At 31.6% G+C, this 18238-nt stretch overlaps 1 protein-coding gene across 1 annotated transcript in view; it reads left to right on the top strand.

Moving 5' to 3' along the window:
• The first annotated feature begins 2628 nt into the window (after positions 1–2628).
• The window catches only part of LOC148626428 (uncharacterized), a 35323-nt gene continuing 19713 nt past the window's right edge, over positions 2629–18238 (top strand). The window contains exons 1-12 of the mRNA XM_088571109.1: positions 2629–2878; positions 8145–8212; positions 8880–8948; positions 10334–10387; positions 10855–10932; positions 11333–11407; positions 13830–13904; positions 14873–14959; positions 15511–15564; positions 15980–16076; positions 16556–16591; positions 17482–17835. Coding sequence (XP_088427235.1) covers positions 8156–8212; positions 8880–8948; positions 10334–10387; positions 10855–10932; positions 11333–11407; positions 13830–13904; positions 14873–14959; positions 15511–15564; positions 15980–16076; positions 16556–16591; positions 17482–17835 — 1036 coding nt within the window. The 5' untranslated portion in view covers positions 2629–2878; positions 8145–8155. The remainder of the gene's footprint in view (positions 2879–8144; positions 8213–8879; positions 8949–10333; positions 10388–10854; positions 10933–11332; positions 11408–13829; positions 13905–14872; positions 14960–15510; positions 15565–15979; positions 16077–16555; positions 16592–17481; positions 17836–18238) is intronic.

The raw sequence follows: 18238 nt of genomic DNA, 5'->3' as shown, positions 1-18238 counted from the left end.
CTTTACACGTACTCGAAATCGAATATTTCCAACAGGCCAGTCTAATGATCAACAGGTAACATTTTTTTGTATAAGGGGTGCTCCCGTCATCCTCTCATTTCGGTTAAATCTGCCTCTGACGAAAAAAGTGCATTGTGCTTGTTTAGTAACAAGACAAAACGGATATCATGCATCCATCAACATATCAATATTAATGTGAAAATATTAATAATTACACACTCTATGTGATCTGATGCGAAACATGTCATAACAACAATCCTATATTGATGGCGTTTTCTTGTTTTATTTATTTTTTTATTTTTTTTTGTATATGACAATAAATAATGTTCCAAAGAGATATATTATGCTCATGTTTAAAGAGTAAGAAAACTTACAAAAATGTTTTGTATTTCATTTGTTGTTGTACAAAAGTGTAGGTCGCTATCATCAACGAATAAGTAATGTATATTTAAAATAGGATTAAACTGTTTGTTTCAAATTGAAATTGAATACTCATAACTTTTTATTAGTATCACATTTGAACCTTTACTAGTGATGGCTTAGTTGACATTTTATTGATTTCTTTATGTTTATCTTTTAGGCGTCGACCTTTTATGATACAAGAGAAAAATTTTTTCCACCGCAAAAACAGAAACATGCTGATGTAAGATTTAAAAACCTACTACAAATATATCAAAGGAGAACAACAAATATATTAATACTTTCATTCATTCACATAGTATTCTTTATCTAGTGTTTTTGTTTTCTTTAATATATATATATATCCACTGTGTTTGGGTGTTTGCCGTTCTTCATATAACAAAACTTAGTATACTTCATCATTTGAACTTCATCAAAATTCCTACAAAAAAAGGTATATAACTGGATCTTCATATTTGTCCACGCAGGAGATGTCAATGTACAAAGATAGCAAGCTAGTTGCAATACCACCTACTCTCGTAGTGGCCGAAACCATTTGTTGATACTAAAAAATCTTGAAGTATCAACATATGATTTATGCCACTGATTCGCTACGCTAGAGTAATTATTAATAACTCAGATTTTCATCAACGCCATCAATACCTACAAAACAGCCTCCTGAATCAGGAGTATTGAGAAATGCATCTCAAAAAGTCTCTTGCCAAATTCTTTTTCAGATATCAATCCTTATTTGAAAATTCTCTGTTTCTTCTGAAATAATTAAATTATATTGCCAACTCACGACGCAATGGAAGAGAGAGTTAAGTGCGCTGTAAAACCTAGATTTAAGCCACCATTTCGTTTGAAATGCCTGGGTTATTGTAGTATCAGCTGCTGATCCGGTGGTGAAATGTTTAATTTGCCAGATTCGTTTTGTACTTGACTTGATTATGGATCGTATTAATTTTCTATAACTTTGGTCTTTCACTTATTTATCAAAAATATCCTACCATACATGTATTTCTGAATGATACTAAGGAGTATTTGAATTAATTATGATATTTTCTGTGTTTCCATTTGATATTTCTTGTAATATTAGTAACTTGAATTTGTGCTTCAATATGTATGAAAAAAATGAGGGCTTAACTTGTTTTGATGGTTGTATTACTATGTGCTATTTGTATTATTCTGTTGTCAAGTTAAGCTGCTTGGGCACGACTTTGCATGCTATTGCATGTGAAAATACGTCGTGAGTTGAGATGAGCTCAAATGTAAATACTATCTGGAAATGTAAAATATTTTGAACATAGAAGAAATGTAATAAGAACAGTTTTTTTCCTATTAACAACGGGTAACCACTTTAGGAATTGTACATACAATGGCCACTGCCTAGAACTTACCAGTGCCGTTGTTTCCACCTTTCAGGAATTTCGCATTGATATTGCTATTTTCCTTTTTCTTTACTTTTTGACTATTCCAACTGATTATTATCTTGATTATATTACATATTGTTCGATATTTTTTATCATTAAACTTTATTTTAAATATATATAATACGAAACTTGATTAACTATTTATAGTTGGATCAAAATAAAATTTAAGTGTCATATGAATATTTAAAATGTCGTATTTGCAAACCTGATATGGATATGTATTTGATTTCGAAAATGTTTTAAACAAGAGACGTATTTAAATCTTGATTTTGATGTTGCTTTTTTAACTAAACTACGTAGAGGTACTCTAAAATTACGTTTAGAATCTGGTCGTTATGACAATTTACCAAGAAATATTCGGTTTTGCAGCTGTTGAACTCAATAGAAGGCGAATATAATTTTGTTATGTTTTGAGATCTTTGAGATGTCGTCTTTTGCATCGTTTGCTATTGTTCTTGGCCTACCATACAAACACTTCAAACTTTAGTGTTGGCTCAGTCCCACGGGTTGACTAAAAACCGTGATTGCTCCTCAAAGCTGCATGGAAACGTAGATGTGCATTGCTGAAGGATTAGTATATTATGTGTTTAATTATGCTGATATCCGACTACATATTTTTTCCTACGTATTGTATAAAGTACAAATGTATTCACCTGCTTGTTCTCTGTCATCTTGTCAATTTATACATTATGTTATGTGCTACAGCACTTATGTTACTTATGCAAATAAAATTATTTTATTTAAAGTACGTCTCCAGTAATGGGTAACACGCGCATATAAATACTTCTAGCATAAGAATCACAACCGAACTCGCATACTATTACATGAAATACAATACATACGATAACTATTATGTATTTAACAATTTAAATTCGTAATGGAACAGTAGCTTTTATTCACATAGGAAGAGAAAATTATAAATGTTAAATTATACATTGAATTCAGAGAACGGAATTACAAAACATTTATTTTTGTCAAACATGCAATGGAATTTTCGGAACCAAAAGAGGAAGTTAAAATTGTAATGATTCTGTATAACGTTGACTGTAAGTAACATTATAAAATACATTCCTGTTTATTAGTATTGACTTCATAGTATCAAGCAGTAGCAGTTTCCCTTTTAATTTGTAATCTCGATATATATATATATTGTGTGTGTGCATGTGTGAATGATGTCTTTTACCGATCAATCTAACAAAAATTGGAGAATGTATTTATCAAACGGTTAATCAAATGATAACAAAAATAACGATACGATATATAACTTTACATAATAAAAATCTGATAATTAGTTGGTGCGCGGAATCTTGTGTTATTATTATTATTATTATAGCTCTGATTAGTGACCTGTTATCATCCCTTATTTTCTGCAAGGTACAATCGATCCAGAAGTTTCACTTAAATGATGTCCGTTATATTATCTTCATGATTTACATTTTTGAATTTATGCAGCTCGAAAAAAGGCCATAAAAAGAAAAAAAACAATATTACCAGTCAGATATAAGCTAATAATTTACATTTTTAATTTTCGTCATAATTTTGTATTATATTTGAATTTTACCTTGAGTAGCCCATTGTCCCTATTAAATACATAAATCAACACAACCTGGTTGGAAGCTACAGTTAATGCATTTAAATTAGTCATGATTTACCAATAAGACGAGGAAGTACGGCTTTTTATGTAAATTTACATTTCGAAACATTCATTTTGTGTTACATGTATGACTAATTTTATGGGATACGATTTTTGCTCCGGCTTCATATTTAGAACACAATTTCGTTTATGGATTAAAGATCAGGGTTTTCTATATCATATCAACATAATAAAAATTATGAAAGTCATCCTTTAATAAATTTAGAGGTTTAAGTACTATTCATAAAACTGAATTTAAGATGAAGAATCTAAATCTCTTATTTCAATTAACGTATTGAATTATGCAAATGACAAAATGATGTTGCAAAATATTAAATGCTGCTCAGGAAAAATACACTTTATATAAAAAAACGATATCGCACATCAAGTGTTCTAAATTTTATTTAAAATGATGGTCGATAGTATTTCCGTCGAAGTTGGACATCGGGTGTTTTAACAGAACATTGAGATTCCTCACGGAACAAATACTATTTAGTTCTTTCTATATCCATTGCAAGTAATGTTTTACCTGCGCTAAAACCAATAAAAGGTGAGGCAGCTAACTCGGTCCTTCATTTTCATTCAGAATTGTCAACTTTCCTTTCATCTGTGGCAACATCCCTTCAGCACCTGCGTATGGAGTGTTAATATCCCATCTCGTACGTTATGCCAGAGTTTGCCGAATCTACGCAGACGTTTTGTATCGCGCTAGAACTCTAACAAATAGGCTCCTGGAACAGGGTTTTGTTGCTACAAGATTGAAGTCATCAGTACAGAAGTTTAATGGACGTCCTCATGACTCGTGGATCGTTATTGTGTATCCATCTGCACCATGAAAACTGATTTATTCAATGGGTCATAGTTTTCCTTTCCTCGTTTGTCTACCCCGGACTTGACTTTTTATGAGCAAATCGGCGGGTGTTTCTAGAAAAGTAGAGGACGCTCACCCTACCGGTGCACCTGGTCCATGCTCCCAGTTTTTAGTGGAGTTTGAGTTGCTCATTTGCTTTTGTTACTTTGTATGTATGATTTTAGTTACTTTATATTCCTTGTTGTGTATGTCTGTTTTCCATGTCTGGTCTTTGTCCCTGAATTACATTCTTTTGATTACCGCTATAACTTTGGTTCCCTTGATTACTCTTTAAAAACAATTGAATCAAATTAATGTGTTGCAGCCATCCACAAGATAATTATATTTAAAAAAGTAGCACTTTAGTAATTAATTTTAGAACTTCTTGGAAATTGAAACACTCATACACTTTGCAGGAATATGACATATTTGGAGATTTTTGCCTGGAATATATGTGCCATAGTCACCCACATGATAGTTATATTGAAAACAAAATAGTATTTTAATCAATAATTTCATACCCATTTGAAAATAAACATTTTGCATGGATATGACATTTTTAAAAATTTTGACTTATATTAACAGTCCTCAAACTCACACAGCTTGCAGAATTGTTAGAATTTTCACTTACATACAGTCACTAATATGAAACTAATAGTTTTAATTTCTACATTTTCTCAAGGAGTTAAATATAGATATATGCAAATCCTTGATTTCCTTTATACAAGATCATATAGGTAAATTGGAAGTGCTCACACTAACATTTTTGCTAAAATGGCATTTTGAAGACTTTTGACGGAATATTTAGGTATCAGTCACCCATTTAAAGTTAAAATTGTGAACTTAAACATTTTATAGAATAATGTGTGACCCTAATGTTATTTAAATGTAGTTTTCACTCAAAAACTACTGCGTCAGTCTAAAACCTCGTGAGAATTACCAAACATCTGAAAGTTGTCGGTTATCGTTTTACGGTTAAAACAGAAACATAGGCCTATAATTTTATATTTAAATAATTTGGTTTAATTACAGGTCCATGACTGAATGTAAAATATATAATCTATATAAAATCTATTTCAGGACCTAAAACTCATTCGTTCATCAACGTATCTTTCTGTAAATTTTGGCATAGGTCCAGTCCATCATGCTGAACAATTTTACCCCTACCAGATTTTAGCTAAACCAAACTGTTTTTGAGTTATTTTCATAATTCTACAATTTCACCCCTATGTTCTATAATTAGTAACTGTGGCCATGTTTTTGCAAAAATCAAAAATCCCCGCTCAAGAATTGTTTAAAATTATCCTAATGACCATTCATGCAAATTTGTTTACAATCTTTTGAGTAGTTTACGGACGACGACTACGACGGACGACGGACACATAGTGATGGCAAGAGCTCACATGGCCTTTCGGCCAAGTCAGCTAAAAAGTGATTTTTTGAATAGTCTGTGAAGTAAGTAGAAACTTGCATGATTTCTGTGTACGTTACATGTATTTACTGTTCTTGCAAAATATCGATCAGTGTCTGTGAGATATTTCGTCTTCTATAACTACCAAGTACATTTGTACATGCCCAGAGTACAAAATTTGACTGAAATTAACATTTTATGCAACTAGATGTTATTTTCATTAAAATGATGGCAAATATACAACATGTTGTCTCTATTTTACCTTTGTGTAAACAATAACTTCCACTTTGTGTAATTGGCTGTATCAGTAAGCACATTTTAGATATTATTAAGAGGCTCCCTTGTGATAAGGCTCAAAGGGGGTCCAAACTTGACTTCTGGTGAAGATACTACCAAAAGAAATGAGATTTTGAATCAATTTGGTACTCATAGAATAGTAAAGGCATTGTCGTATCAGTTCAGACCATTTTTCATGTTTATAAGGTAATGAAATAATGAAATAATTATTTATCAAAACTTGTCTTCTTGCAAAAATTGAGATATTTGACTTAATACTGTTATATGGTACCTACATGAAAACTAGAACAAAAATTCAAAGAAAAGGAGGATGACAGATATAGAAAAACAACAAAAGTGCGCTTTCTTTTCTGTTTTTTAATTTGTTTATTTTGTTTATTTTTTGTTTATTGTTTTTTGCAAATGATTATCATTTTTCATCAAAGGAACAGGGTAAATAACAGCTATGACACAAAAAAACTTTTGTTTTTAGGAAAAACAGTATTTTCATGAAAAATAATGCTTTAGAAAAGGGGTCTTTTTAATGAACTCAAAATAGTAGAAGAAGTGTATTTTTAGTTCGACCTGTTTTTAGAAATGTGTCTTTTTTCCTAAAATGGACCTTAAAAACATAAAATATATTTGACATTTCCTTAATGAAAAAACATACTGAGAAGTTAGATTCAAAACTGCTTGAAAAAAAATCATGAGAATTTAAAGTTTACTAAAGAAGCCTATGGGCAAAGAATACAAGTTTGAGACAAAGACACTGACCTGACAAGTTCTTAACTGAAGCTGTTCTGACCAACGACACACCTTGTCAGAGCCTGTCAGGGATTTGGACAAGCTCTGTCATAATTTGTCATTGGTCCTGACACTCTCCTGTCAGGAACAGTTCTCGGTAGAGCCGAGACGTGGATTAGAAGAGTTCCTGACAGATTCCGGCAGACGTTAGCTAGAGAATACTTCTCTGACTGAATTACATACATTACATGTGCGTAATTTCGGAAAAAAGGGCGTAGCACCCGAATCCCGATTCGTAAGTCGAGAAGGAATTTGCTTTGCTTTGTTTGAACTTGATTTTTGTTCAAACCTTTGACACGATTTTTATGTATGGCATGCAGACCTAACATAAAATAGTGCTTGGCATACCAGGTGCTACGCCCCTGGCTTTAAAGAATTTGGACTGGTTTATTCAGTTGATTTTTATTGCAGCAGTCACCAGTATGATATACTGTACTTATATTGACAATTATAAGTATATTTCATTGCAAATTAGACAGTTCTAACATCGTTGTGAATTTTCCAGATCGACGAAAATTGGAAAATGAACAACGATCGAGTGATTGTGGGATGATGATCACGACGAGCTCCATATAATTGGAAATTCAATGCAAATTTGGAAATAAAGATAATTTTCCTAATCGGATTTGCTAATTGATATTAGTCACATATTTTCCATAATTGATCGCGGACTTCCTGTTCTAAATTACTTTACACAGAATAGAAAGATTTTGTGTCCAGAACTGTCCAGGGGAATGACAGTTTCGAACAGCTTTTCGTATTTTATTGTCACGATCGGGAACAGTTTCTATAAGGATCTGTCAGGGAATAAGTCAAAATATGTCCTGCCCCAGGACAGCCTCTGTCAGCTCCTGTAAGAATTGTCAGGATTTCTGTTCTAATTACTATGGTAGAACAGTTTTCCTGAGAGATTCTGACAGAATTTAAGAGAGGTTAGAAGTGTTCACAACTGTAGCTTTTCAGGAGCAGCACCTGTCACTTCCGGTTTTCTTGTTGGGGAGGGATAATATTTGCAATTGCTACAATTCAATTTTGTGTGTGCTTTTGTGTTGCCTTTATCTTCAGTTTTTATAAATGTAAATATTACATTGTAGACCACCCTGTTTATTGTTTAAATACAGACTTTTGACTAAAAACAACGAGTAAACTACAAAACCAAATTAATTACTTCAATACAAAAAATTGAATCCATTCATATTTGCTAACAGAATACCTCTATTTAAAATCCACCTTACTAGGCCCAAAAATACCAAAGTAAAATGACCAAATAGTCAGGGATTTACGTGTACTGTTGTGCAAAATCGAAAATGAAAAAGGCTGGTACACTTTATCTTTCAGGAGAAATATAAATGAGTAGCCTTATTCGTGAGAGAAAAAATATGTATCTTCCAGAATCGTCAGATACTGTACGTTTAATTTGATATATTATTTATTTGGTTACACTAATTATTTTTGTAGAATGCAATTACTGAAAAACAACGTCACTTTAAATATTTTGTATCGCTATATTTACATCTTTCAATTAGAAACTCATGTCTATAGAAAATCCTTAATATTGAATATTTGAACTTGTCGGAACAAACTGTCCACTTGTTCCTTAAGTTCATCGTTGATCTATTTATACGTATATCTCATCCTTATATTTGTGTCAGCTTAGTAAAAATAAGCGATATAGGAATATTTGTGTTTAAACATAAAGTATTTAACTGGTTAATGCAAAGTATGTAGTAAATCGCGTATAGTGAACAAGTATGTAAACAGGAAGATGCCTTAAACAACGGTCCAAGTAAACAGATTTCAATTTTCAATACAGCAAGAAGGCACCTTCCCATCGGAATGATTCGGTATCGGTCTATATTTATGCATGAATTCAAATCAAAACTTGTTAAGTTGATACTCTAGTATCCAGTGTTAATATATCGTATTGACTTTATCATAGAAAAATTAAAAATATGCCAATGATAAAAAATTGACATCATAAGCACTGTGAGATACGACGTTTCTTACATTCCCCATCCATTTTGAAACCAATACCTTCAACGATTGTATTAAACAAACTTAACATAATTCCAGGGAGACCAGTCAATACGTTTACCTTCATCTGCAAGAAGCACAAGTGATCATCCTGGTTCTTTAGATACAGTACGTCAGTTTAATGATTTAAATATTAAGTAATCAGTTCTATTATATCTCCTGCCATGGACAACACATTTCGGAACAATTACTCAACGTAGTCAATTAGAAGCATAATAATATTTGTATTTTAGGGCGTTAACCACCAAAGCAATACAAGTCAAAATATTATACCAGTTAAGTTCACATTACATAAACTTCTGACTTCTGATTTTTTTTCTATCCAAAAATACGCAATGCGTGACACGATTTCTCGGAATATTTCTGCAAGCGATTCGAAAACAAAAAATATTAAAATAATATCAATTTGAAAATTGTTTAGGTGAAGCTCTAAAGGTAAAGGAGAGCGCCTTTTTGTGTTCCTCAAAATAAAATTGTAGGAAAAATATGAAAAATGATTGTATGAATCTTGATTTTCCGCTTATATTTTCAGATTTTGACTTCAAATATCAATTGCTAAGGAATTCAATTTCTGTTCACAAAAACTGTGGAAACATATAGTGTTGATTGTTTTGCAAGGATTTCCTTGACATGTTACTTTTGTTAAAGTATTTTTGTGAAAAGTCCCTCGATTTCTCCTCTTTCTGATATTGAACTAAAACGAAGACTTTGCCAAAGTCATTGAACCAAATAACGTAACAAAAGACTTGAAACTGCCTTATTGGAAGAAATATCAATATATTACTATGTCTTCTTTCGAAGATAAGGATCTAGATCAAGAGCTTATACAGAGTCAATTAAACTAGCTTAAAACGTAAAATCGACCGAAAATTTATTGGAGAGTGAAACACTACGAAATGTATCCACATGTTTAGTATAATTGTCGTTGAAGGCAATACTTCTGCTCCTCGAGCGCACTAAATATTTACAATAAAAAATCGTCATCTTCGCAGTCAACATTCGCTTTTGACTTTGATGAAAATCTGTGTTAATAATAAAAACAGTTTTAAGGACCCCAATTTCCCAACGCATTGGTGATCACATACTCATATTATTTTATCATGATAAAAAACCGATGCGGGAAATGGAAACGATTTCATTTCCGAATACAGTAAGCTGGAATATTTTAATAATATTTTTTTTCCTTTGAAAAAGGGTATGTAACGGTGAGTTCACCGAACAAGAAATTATTTTGGTGTGGCCTTATGTTTAAACTAACCAAAAACAACAGAAAACGAAAACAATAGGTACACACAATTTTTGGCTTTTGTTGTTCACCTGTTATTTGTATAAGTGTCCACTAAAAATAAGAAACCTAAAATCGTTTATATCTACATATTCTGTGAATATTCAACTATAATCATGTTATGAGTATACAAATTGAGATAGTTATCTGTAAGTGTTCATTGTTAATTATCTGTCTATCTTATCGTTATACCTTCTACTTTGTTAAGGATTCGCTGCATGAAGAACTTGAAGTTCAACCAGATGATGACTTACATGGTCAGGTCAGTATTAGTTTTTTGTTGTTTTTTTTTTGTTGTTTTTTTTTTGTTTTGTTTTGTTTTTGCTTTGTTTTGTTTTTGTTTTTTGTTATTTTTTTTTTTTTTTTTTTGGTTTTTGTTTTTTTGTTTTTTTGTTTTTTGTTTTTTTTAATTTCATTGTATTTGCAATCTTCTATAATCCGAATTCATATATGGTGCACTCTTCCCTGACCATCACCTTAATATTCTAGTTTGTAGTATCTGATTGAATGAGCATTTACAATATCATATAATGTAATTATCTTTGTATTTACCTGTAGGGATTTGTCCTCGAATCTGCGAAGTACTATTTGGAAAATCTGAGCTCTACATGAGATCATTGTTCTTGAAAATTTCCTAATGCGATGAAAAATCTTCCAAATCAATTTCCAACAATTAGTACAAAGTTTAATTTAGTTTTAAACCATGAACTTAATTCGTTTATGTTTTAGGACGAAACAAAGCCCAAAACACTTCCTGGGGAACCATCTCTGCCAGCGAAATTTGTTAATTCTAATGGAACAACGTTGGTATGTACATGTGTTTAAATGTGATGTTATAAACATGTAAATATCTCCGTAATAATGTGAGTTATGGTGAAAATGATCACAATGATGTGGATGTAAATATGACATGGTAACTTGATCCCTGCCAATTTAATATACAAAAATTGGATTGATAGTATCATACAAATATTAAGAATGATCACTTTCAAGGTCTTACTGTTCTGTTCTTTTATATCTTGAGTTGGTTGTTTTATCAAGTTGCAATATTTCTATTCATTTAAAGTACCAACCTATGATTAAATGTTTAATTACTTTTGAAAAGTCAGTGTTACAGTTAAAAAAATCATAAAGCCCAGTTATATGTAGTAATCACTTTAACCATCTATTTTAACCCCAGTCAAAAGCTGTTTTTCCTTTGTTTCAGCAATACACAAGCACAGGACAATACCTGGAAAAATGGGGAAAATCCAAACTACACACTAAGGAAGAGTTACAATTCGTAAATGATTAATATTTTGAACATTTGTATCAATGAATGTAACAAATAATTGCAAATAAGAGTAACAACAAAGTTACCGAACACTAATCCGATCCATTATTATGTCAAGTCCTACGCAAATATGGCAAAATTGATATTACACCACCTTGGAACATGCATTTCAAACGAAATGATTTGTTAAATCTAGGTTTTACAACGCGCTTAACCTCCTTCTTACATTGCGGCGTGAATATACCGGTTGTGATTAAATATTGCATGTTATTGCGCCATAATCCGTAAATCAGTGGTCGTAGCAGCACACAGAACAATTTAGAAAAAAAACAATCATTACTTATTTTTTAAGAAGACACTGAGTATACTTTTCAACCAAGTACTAAATTTGGTAAGAGACCTTTTAAGACGTATTTACGCATATCCCTGATTCAAGAGTCCGGTACGCAGAGTTATGGCGTTCATGGAAATCAGAATAGTATAGCTCGTAAATAGTATAAACCTCCTACTAACAGTATATACCTCCCCCCATTCCCGTTCCCAATTGTCCCTTTCCCATTTTCCATTTAGAATTCCCAATACCCCATAAAAAAATTTCCACCCCCAGGGAATTCCCATTTCATGTTTTTTATCAAATATTACATTTTTTTTAACTTCTTCAACATTTTAGCTATTATTTTGAATTGAATTTGAAACATTGTTTTATATCTATAAATATTCTAGCATTAGTTTCCCCATCCCCTTCTTATCGTCCTCTTTCCACATTTCCAATCACCCTTTCCCCGTTCCCATCTCCCAAAAACCATAAAATGGGAAGCTTTCACCGTACAAGCACTGCAAGTACTTGCTCGCTCTAGCGTAGCGAATCAATTGTGAAGTATAAAAACCATATGTAGGAGATGAAGGTATATTGCTGCAAAGATAATGAAATTTATAGTATTAAAATTAAGGTCGTTTGTTTCATCGTAAATGTTAATGCTGAGATGACCAGTGTTGTCAAATTCGAGCTGTATGTCATAAAAAAGGCACAGAACAAGCTGTTTCTACTGTCTCCTATATCTCCTTTAGCTCTGTGGATATATTGAGGGTAACCATTTACTAAGTAAGAAAACCAATTTAAACGAAGTAAAAGTAATCAAGGGAAACAAGATTGTAGCGGAAATTAAAAGAATGTAATCCAAGTAGGAACACCAGACATGGAAAACAGACAATCACAACAAAGAAGATAAAGTAACTAAAATCATACATACAGAGTAACAAAAGTAAATGAGCAACTCGGACTCCACTGAAAAATTGGAGCATTGACCAGGTGCATTGGTGGGCTAAGCGCCCTCTGTTTTTCTAGAAACACCCACTGAGTTGCTCATAAAAAGTCAAGTCCGGGGTAGAGAAAAGAGGAAAGAGAAACTATGAAACGTTGAACAAATAAGTTTTCATGGTGCAGCTGGATACACCATAACGATCCATGAATCCATGATGACGATTGTAAAACTTCTATGGTAATGACTTCAATCTTGTAGCAACATAACCCTGTTCTTGAAGCCTAATTGTAAGAGATCTAGTGCAATACAAAAGGTCTGAGTTGATATATGAAAAGTCCATACGCAAGGTGCTGAAGGGATGTTCCCACAGATGAAAAGAAAGTTTATGATTCTGAATGAAAAGTCATCACGATTGTCGTAAAGTTTAGTCAATAGTTTTCCTTCACCATCGATCTCGAATGTTTAAACATTTTTAGGCTTCAGGTACGATTTTATTTCTTTAAAAATCAGAAATATAACAATGCTTTCACTTTTGCGAGAAATTCAACAGGTGATAATATCAAGGAATCAAACTATTTCTTTTTTTTTTGTTGGTTAATTTCTCAAAATTTTAAACTGTATTTTCTTCCATGGTAATAGTGCCATTTAAAATATTATACGTTTCAGCTATGTTTACATTGACGTCTAAGGATTGGTCCTATGATTTTCAACGTACTGTTCGTAAACACTGTGCCCTACGAGAGATTATTGTTCTTATAAATTTCTAGTGCTTTGAAATACCTCCCCATTCAAACATTCATTTTCCAAATAATGACTTCAAAGTTTAACTTTGTTTTAAATCACTTAAAGTTTCAGGACGGAACAAAGCCTTAAACATCTCTAGGTGTACCATCTCTGCCAACGCAATTCGTTAATGGCGATGGGACAACGATTGCACGTACATGTGTTTGAATAGGACGTTTAGCGTTTTTTTTATCATGTTCCAATATATTTATTTCTCTAGAGTACCACACTTACCAAAGACTTAACTGCTTGATTAATTTCGAAAGTCAGTGCAACAGTTAAATAGAATAATAAAAACTAGTTGTATGTAGTGATCACTTAAGCTATCTATTCATCCTTGAATACACTTAGAAAAGAACATGTTTATTTTTTTCCCTTTGTTTTAGCATTACACTGATACAAATCAATACCTGCCGAAAAGAGAAAATTCGCAACCACAGACTCCTGGTAGCATAAAAATGGTACGAGAAGGCTGCAGTTTTTAAATGGGTCGTAATTTTTTTTATCATATGGTACAATCTTTCCAGAAACGAAAACCAATCACGACGTGGCAAAATATTTTTAAAAAAATGTTATTCATCGGCTCGACAGAATGAGTATTCAAAGGCAACAAAATTCTAGCGGAAATCAAATAAACGCAGTCCAGGGACATAGATCAGAAAGGAAAAACATAGACACACAACAAAGAATATAAAATAACCAAAATAATACGTGCAAAGAAACACAAGTAGACTAGTAACGATCAATTTGACATCATCAACTATATTTTTGTACAGTATGATGTAATATTTTGTGCATGATTTATTACTTTGTTATATCAAATTCCAGATCATGTCCTGACTTTTTTACCATGTAGTTGTTATTGCCCTATATTACACGGAAGTTTAAACAAAGAAAATTATTGTTATAATTCAATTCGATTTCGGATATTCTCCACCATCGATATTAATATTATGATACCTTTTTGAATTGAAAGATATTTGGTCGGGGAAGAGTGAATTGATTGTATTGGACACTTTTTGTGTTTCATTGCACCAGGAAGAGTATCCGATGTAAACAGAACACAATATTTCGATCATACTAGCAATACTATATACCGCATGACTTCTAAAACATTAACATACCACATTTAGTCTAGCAGCGGTTTGAGTATAAAGATTTCGTAATAAATGACCTACGTACATGTATATTACTTTAACTAATATAATCTTTTATTTCAGTTCATTTCTTTTATTTAGAACAGATAATACTTTTTCCATTACGACTTTTTATCTTAATACCAAGGAAAAGGGAAAACTCAATTAAATATATTGTTTTAAAGTTCATGAAATAAACGTCATTCATTTTCTCTGATGTTTTTCAACGAGTCATAGTTCACATTGCATTTCTGTCGGTATCATTTAAGAGCAGGATTTGCTTTTAATTCTAGTATTCGGAAAAAGAATATTCGACAGAAACATTAAACAGCATTCCAGGAACTGTGGATAACAATGATCAACAAAATGGACAGGAAGATGTATGATTAAAAAGTATTTTTCGTTTCTCTATCATCAGAGACTTTGAATTTGAAAGATTTTGTCAAGTACATTCTATTTAAAAGGATTACACTTTCACAAACCTAATAGGGAATAATATTTGCATATATTTTGTATTAATATAAAACGATATTTAGTTCCGAAAAATGCATTACAGCCGGATCTATTATACACTTTTTTGTGGACACGCATCGTTGTCTAACTTATTTGCTCTAAGCATGCTTGTAATCCTCTTTCCCATCCGCGAAAACAAATTAAATTTTAGGGCAAATGTGCCACTGACTTAATAATTAGGTCAGTAATCTTAAAGAACAAAATAACTAAAAAGCATTTCTTACTGTTTTAGTTCACCGAGGAAAGTAGTTTCATACATATAGCTCAACTAAGTTTTTATTATTTGGATAATTAACCTTTAAATCATTTTTTGTTTCGTTTTAATTTGTTTTAACCTGTTTTTCCTTTAATTAAGAAATGGAAACTTAAATTTTATAAAATGAGAGGTTATACTTATTGAATTTACCGCGTATTTTAGTTGTCAGGTAATGAAGGTACGGAAACGTATGAAGATGTTGAAAAAAAACCTTCGGTAAGAATTTGTGTTGTATTAAAAACTTCCAATGGTTTGTGCTCAGTTCTAATGCGAACTTGTCTAAAATGATTCGGTCGCTGGTGTTACACCACAATACAGCTAAAGAGTAATTTTATGCCTTTGGTGAAGGCATTGATGGCTTGATTTTGTAATCCCTCCAAGAAAATAGTTTATGCCAGGCAAACAAAAAAACATTACTTGAGACCGTTTTCAGAAGAAAAAAAAAGAAAATAAGGGATGTTCTTAATTGACAACTGTAAAGGTATGAATTTCAGATGGTTAGTTTTTAAATTAATTATAATTATATAGTGTATATGTAACCATTGATTCTTTGGTTATAATTGACCAAATTGTTTACTTCAAAAGTTCAAATTTGCTATAATCATAATAGATTGTATATTTTTCTATGTAGCATGAAAGAAAAAGGATCTTGACTGTTTTAATCATTTTCCTTTGTATTGCTGGAATGGTTGCATGGATTTCTTTAAGAAATACGAGCGGTAATTCAGGTTCGTGTAGCTGTGCATTATTCATCGTATTGGCTTGAACATGTTAATGTACCTTCAAGCAAGTTAAATAAATGTTAACTCTAGTAACAACATCATGTACTACAAAATATACATTTTCCTTTGAAACACTTTGAAAACCGATATCGATTTTCAGAGATATCTTTCGCATTGTCAAGCCGAGTTATTTATACTAAATGAACATATCGTCATTTTCCTTTTAGTCCATTCTCTATTGTTTATATTTACAACCAGTTCCTGTTTGTTCTTGTGAAATGTTTCCTTGTCTAGAACATATACATACAAATATGTTTAGCATTCAAATAAATATAATGTCAGCTAACATCTACGATATCGAAAATGCTGATTTAAGTTCATTATGCAGTTTAAATCAACGTATAAGCGTTTTTTGTTTTGTTTTGTTTTATTATTATTATTATGTATTTTTTTTTATCTTTTTATTTATGTATATGTTTTTGTAGATAACATACAACCAACATCTAGAGCTCTTGTAGGTAGTAAGTATTACTCTATAGAATTGGTATTCAATATCTAATAGCCGTTCTTTATATGGAAAAGTCATTGCTTTTAAAAGCATGAGTTTCTTCATACTCGAAATTTCATTTTTATCCTCACGAGCAGCTGCAGCGATATGCTTTTTCATAATTTTACACGTTCCGAAACAAAAAGAGTTCACCGTGGAACGCATAAACTATGGTGTAAACATGAGCACCTAAATAATTAAGGATAATTTTCAAGAAGATACTTTATGCCTTTCATACCTTAGAAAAACTATATTTCGATCACAGCTATATTTTTCTGCAGCAAGTTAGGTTCTTGAACAGCCAAGGGAATGGACTGCACGGTGGACTCATTGTATGTAACTTTTTCCCGAACTTTTTAACAATATTCATTTCTTTTAAATTAGATCGTTTTTAGAAAAAAACATAATGACTATCTAATAAGATTAATTTACTTTTACTGAAACGTGATCTTTATTAAACCCTTTTCTTTGTTTGACCGAAAAAGTGAAATTTTCTCCGTAAGGATAGTCATTTTTGTTGCCTCATGGAAATAACTTATATTTGTTTTTGGTATATTGGGATACCTTATAGGAAATTAAAATACATGTAATAACCGTAGTGCTCGTATTTTTATTTTCATTTTATTATTATTATTATTATTATTATTATTATTATTATTATTATTATTATTATTATTATTGTTAAAGCAATGGTTAAAATGATTGTGGTCTTAAAAGATCAGAGTTACTTGGCCAGAAATCAAGTTACCAATTTATCGAGTTTTCGTCGCCATCGATAAATTTACAAAAAAATAATTTGACAAAATATAACTACTGAAAACAAAATATTTTGTTTGTGACATAATTTTTGCTTTATCATTCTAGACTGTAGTGGATATAATGATGTTGGAAACATTGGGAAAGAGATCTGTTTAGCACCAAAACCATCATGTTTCGCATTTGTAAGAACTGGAACATTACGAAATATAACTATTAAACAAATTTCATCTACATACAACAATTTTGAGACGACTATTTTGCTTAATATTGTTATTCCGGAAAGCAGATTCAACACTGAATTCAATGGGTGGATTGTTGATTACAACATCTCTAGATTGGAGCAACCACTTAGAATTGGAAAACCTAACCTGACGTGTGGGGATATTGGAGAGTGTAATGTAACATTGCATTACGAAGACATACAAGACGAGTTTTGCCAATTTGGTATAAACAATGCATGTAAGTATTTTCTCGCAAGAAACCGAAGTTTTAAATTATATTACATGCATATATGTTAAGACATAAGTGCAATTTTAAGAATATTATTACCATTTTTCAACGTATATAGTGTTTATAAATTTGGAAGTTTTCAAGTATCCGTAAGCAAATATAAGCACTATAGGTACTATTCTTCGTGAGGTACGAATTTCAAGGTTTTCGTGTATAGGCCAAAACACGAATTTTGGTTCCCGACGAAAAAGGGGTCCCCATTGATGTGTATACTGAAAACCTCAAACACCACGAATTCAAGAATCCACTAAATTGTGTTTCCACCCTAATCCACGAACATTACTATCCACGAATTAAAGAACTTTTATTAAAGAGTTGCTAATTTGCTTTTTTTACTTTGTATGTATGATAT

The sequence above is a fragment of the Perna viridis genome, chromosome 2, assembly GCF_037379345.1.
Source record: "Perna viridis isolate PV_CMFRI_1.1 ecotype Kerala chromosome 2, ASM3737934v1, whole genome shotgun sequence".
Lineage (NCBI taxonomy): Eukaryota > Metazoa > Mollusca > Bivalvia > Mytilida > Mytilidae > Perna > Perna viridis.
Note: the sequence above shows the minus strand (reverse complement) of the source record. Positions and strands in the feature narration are given on the sequence as shown.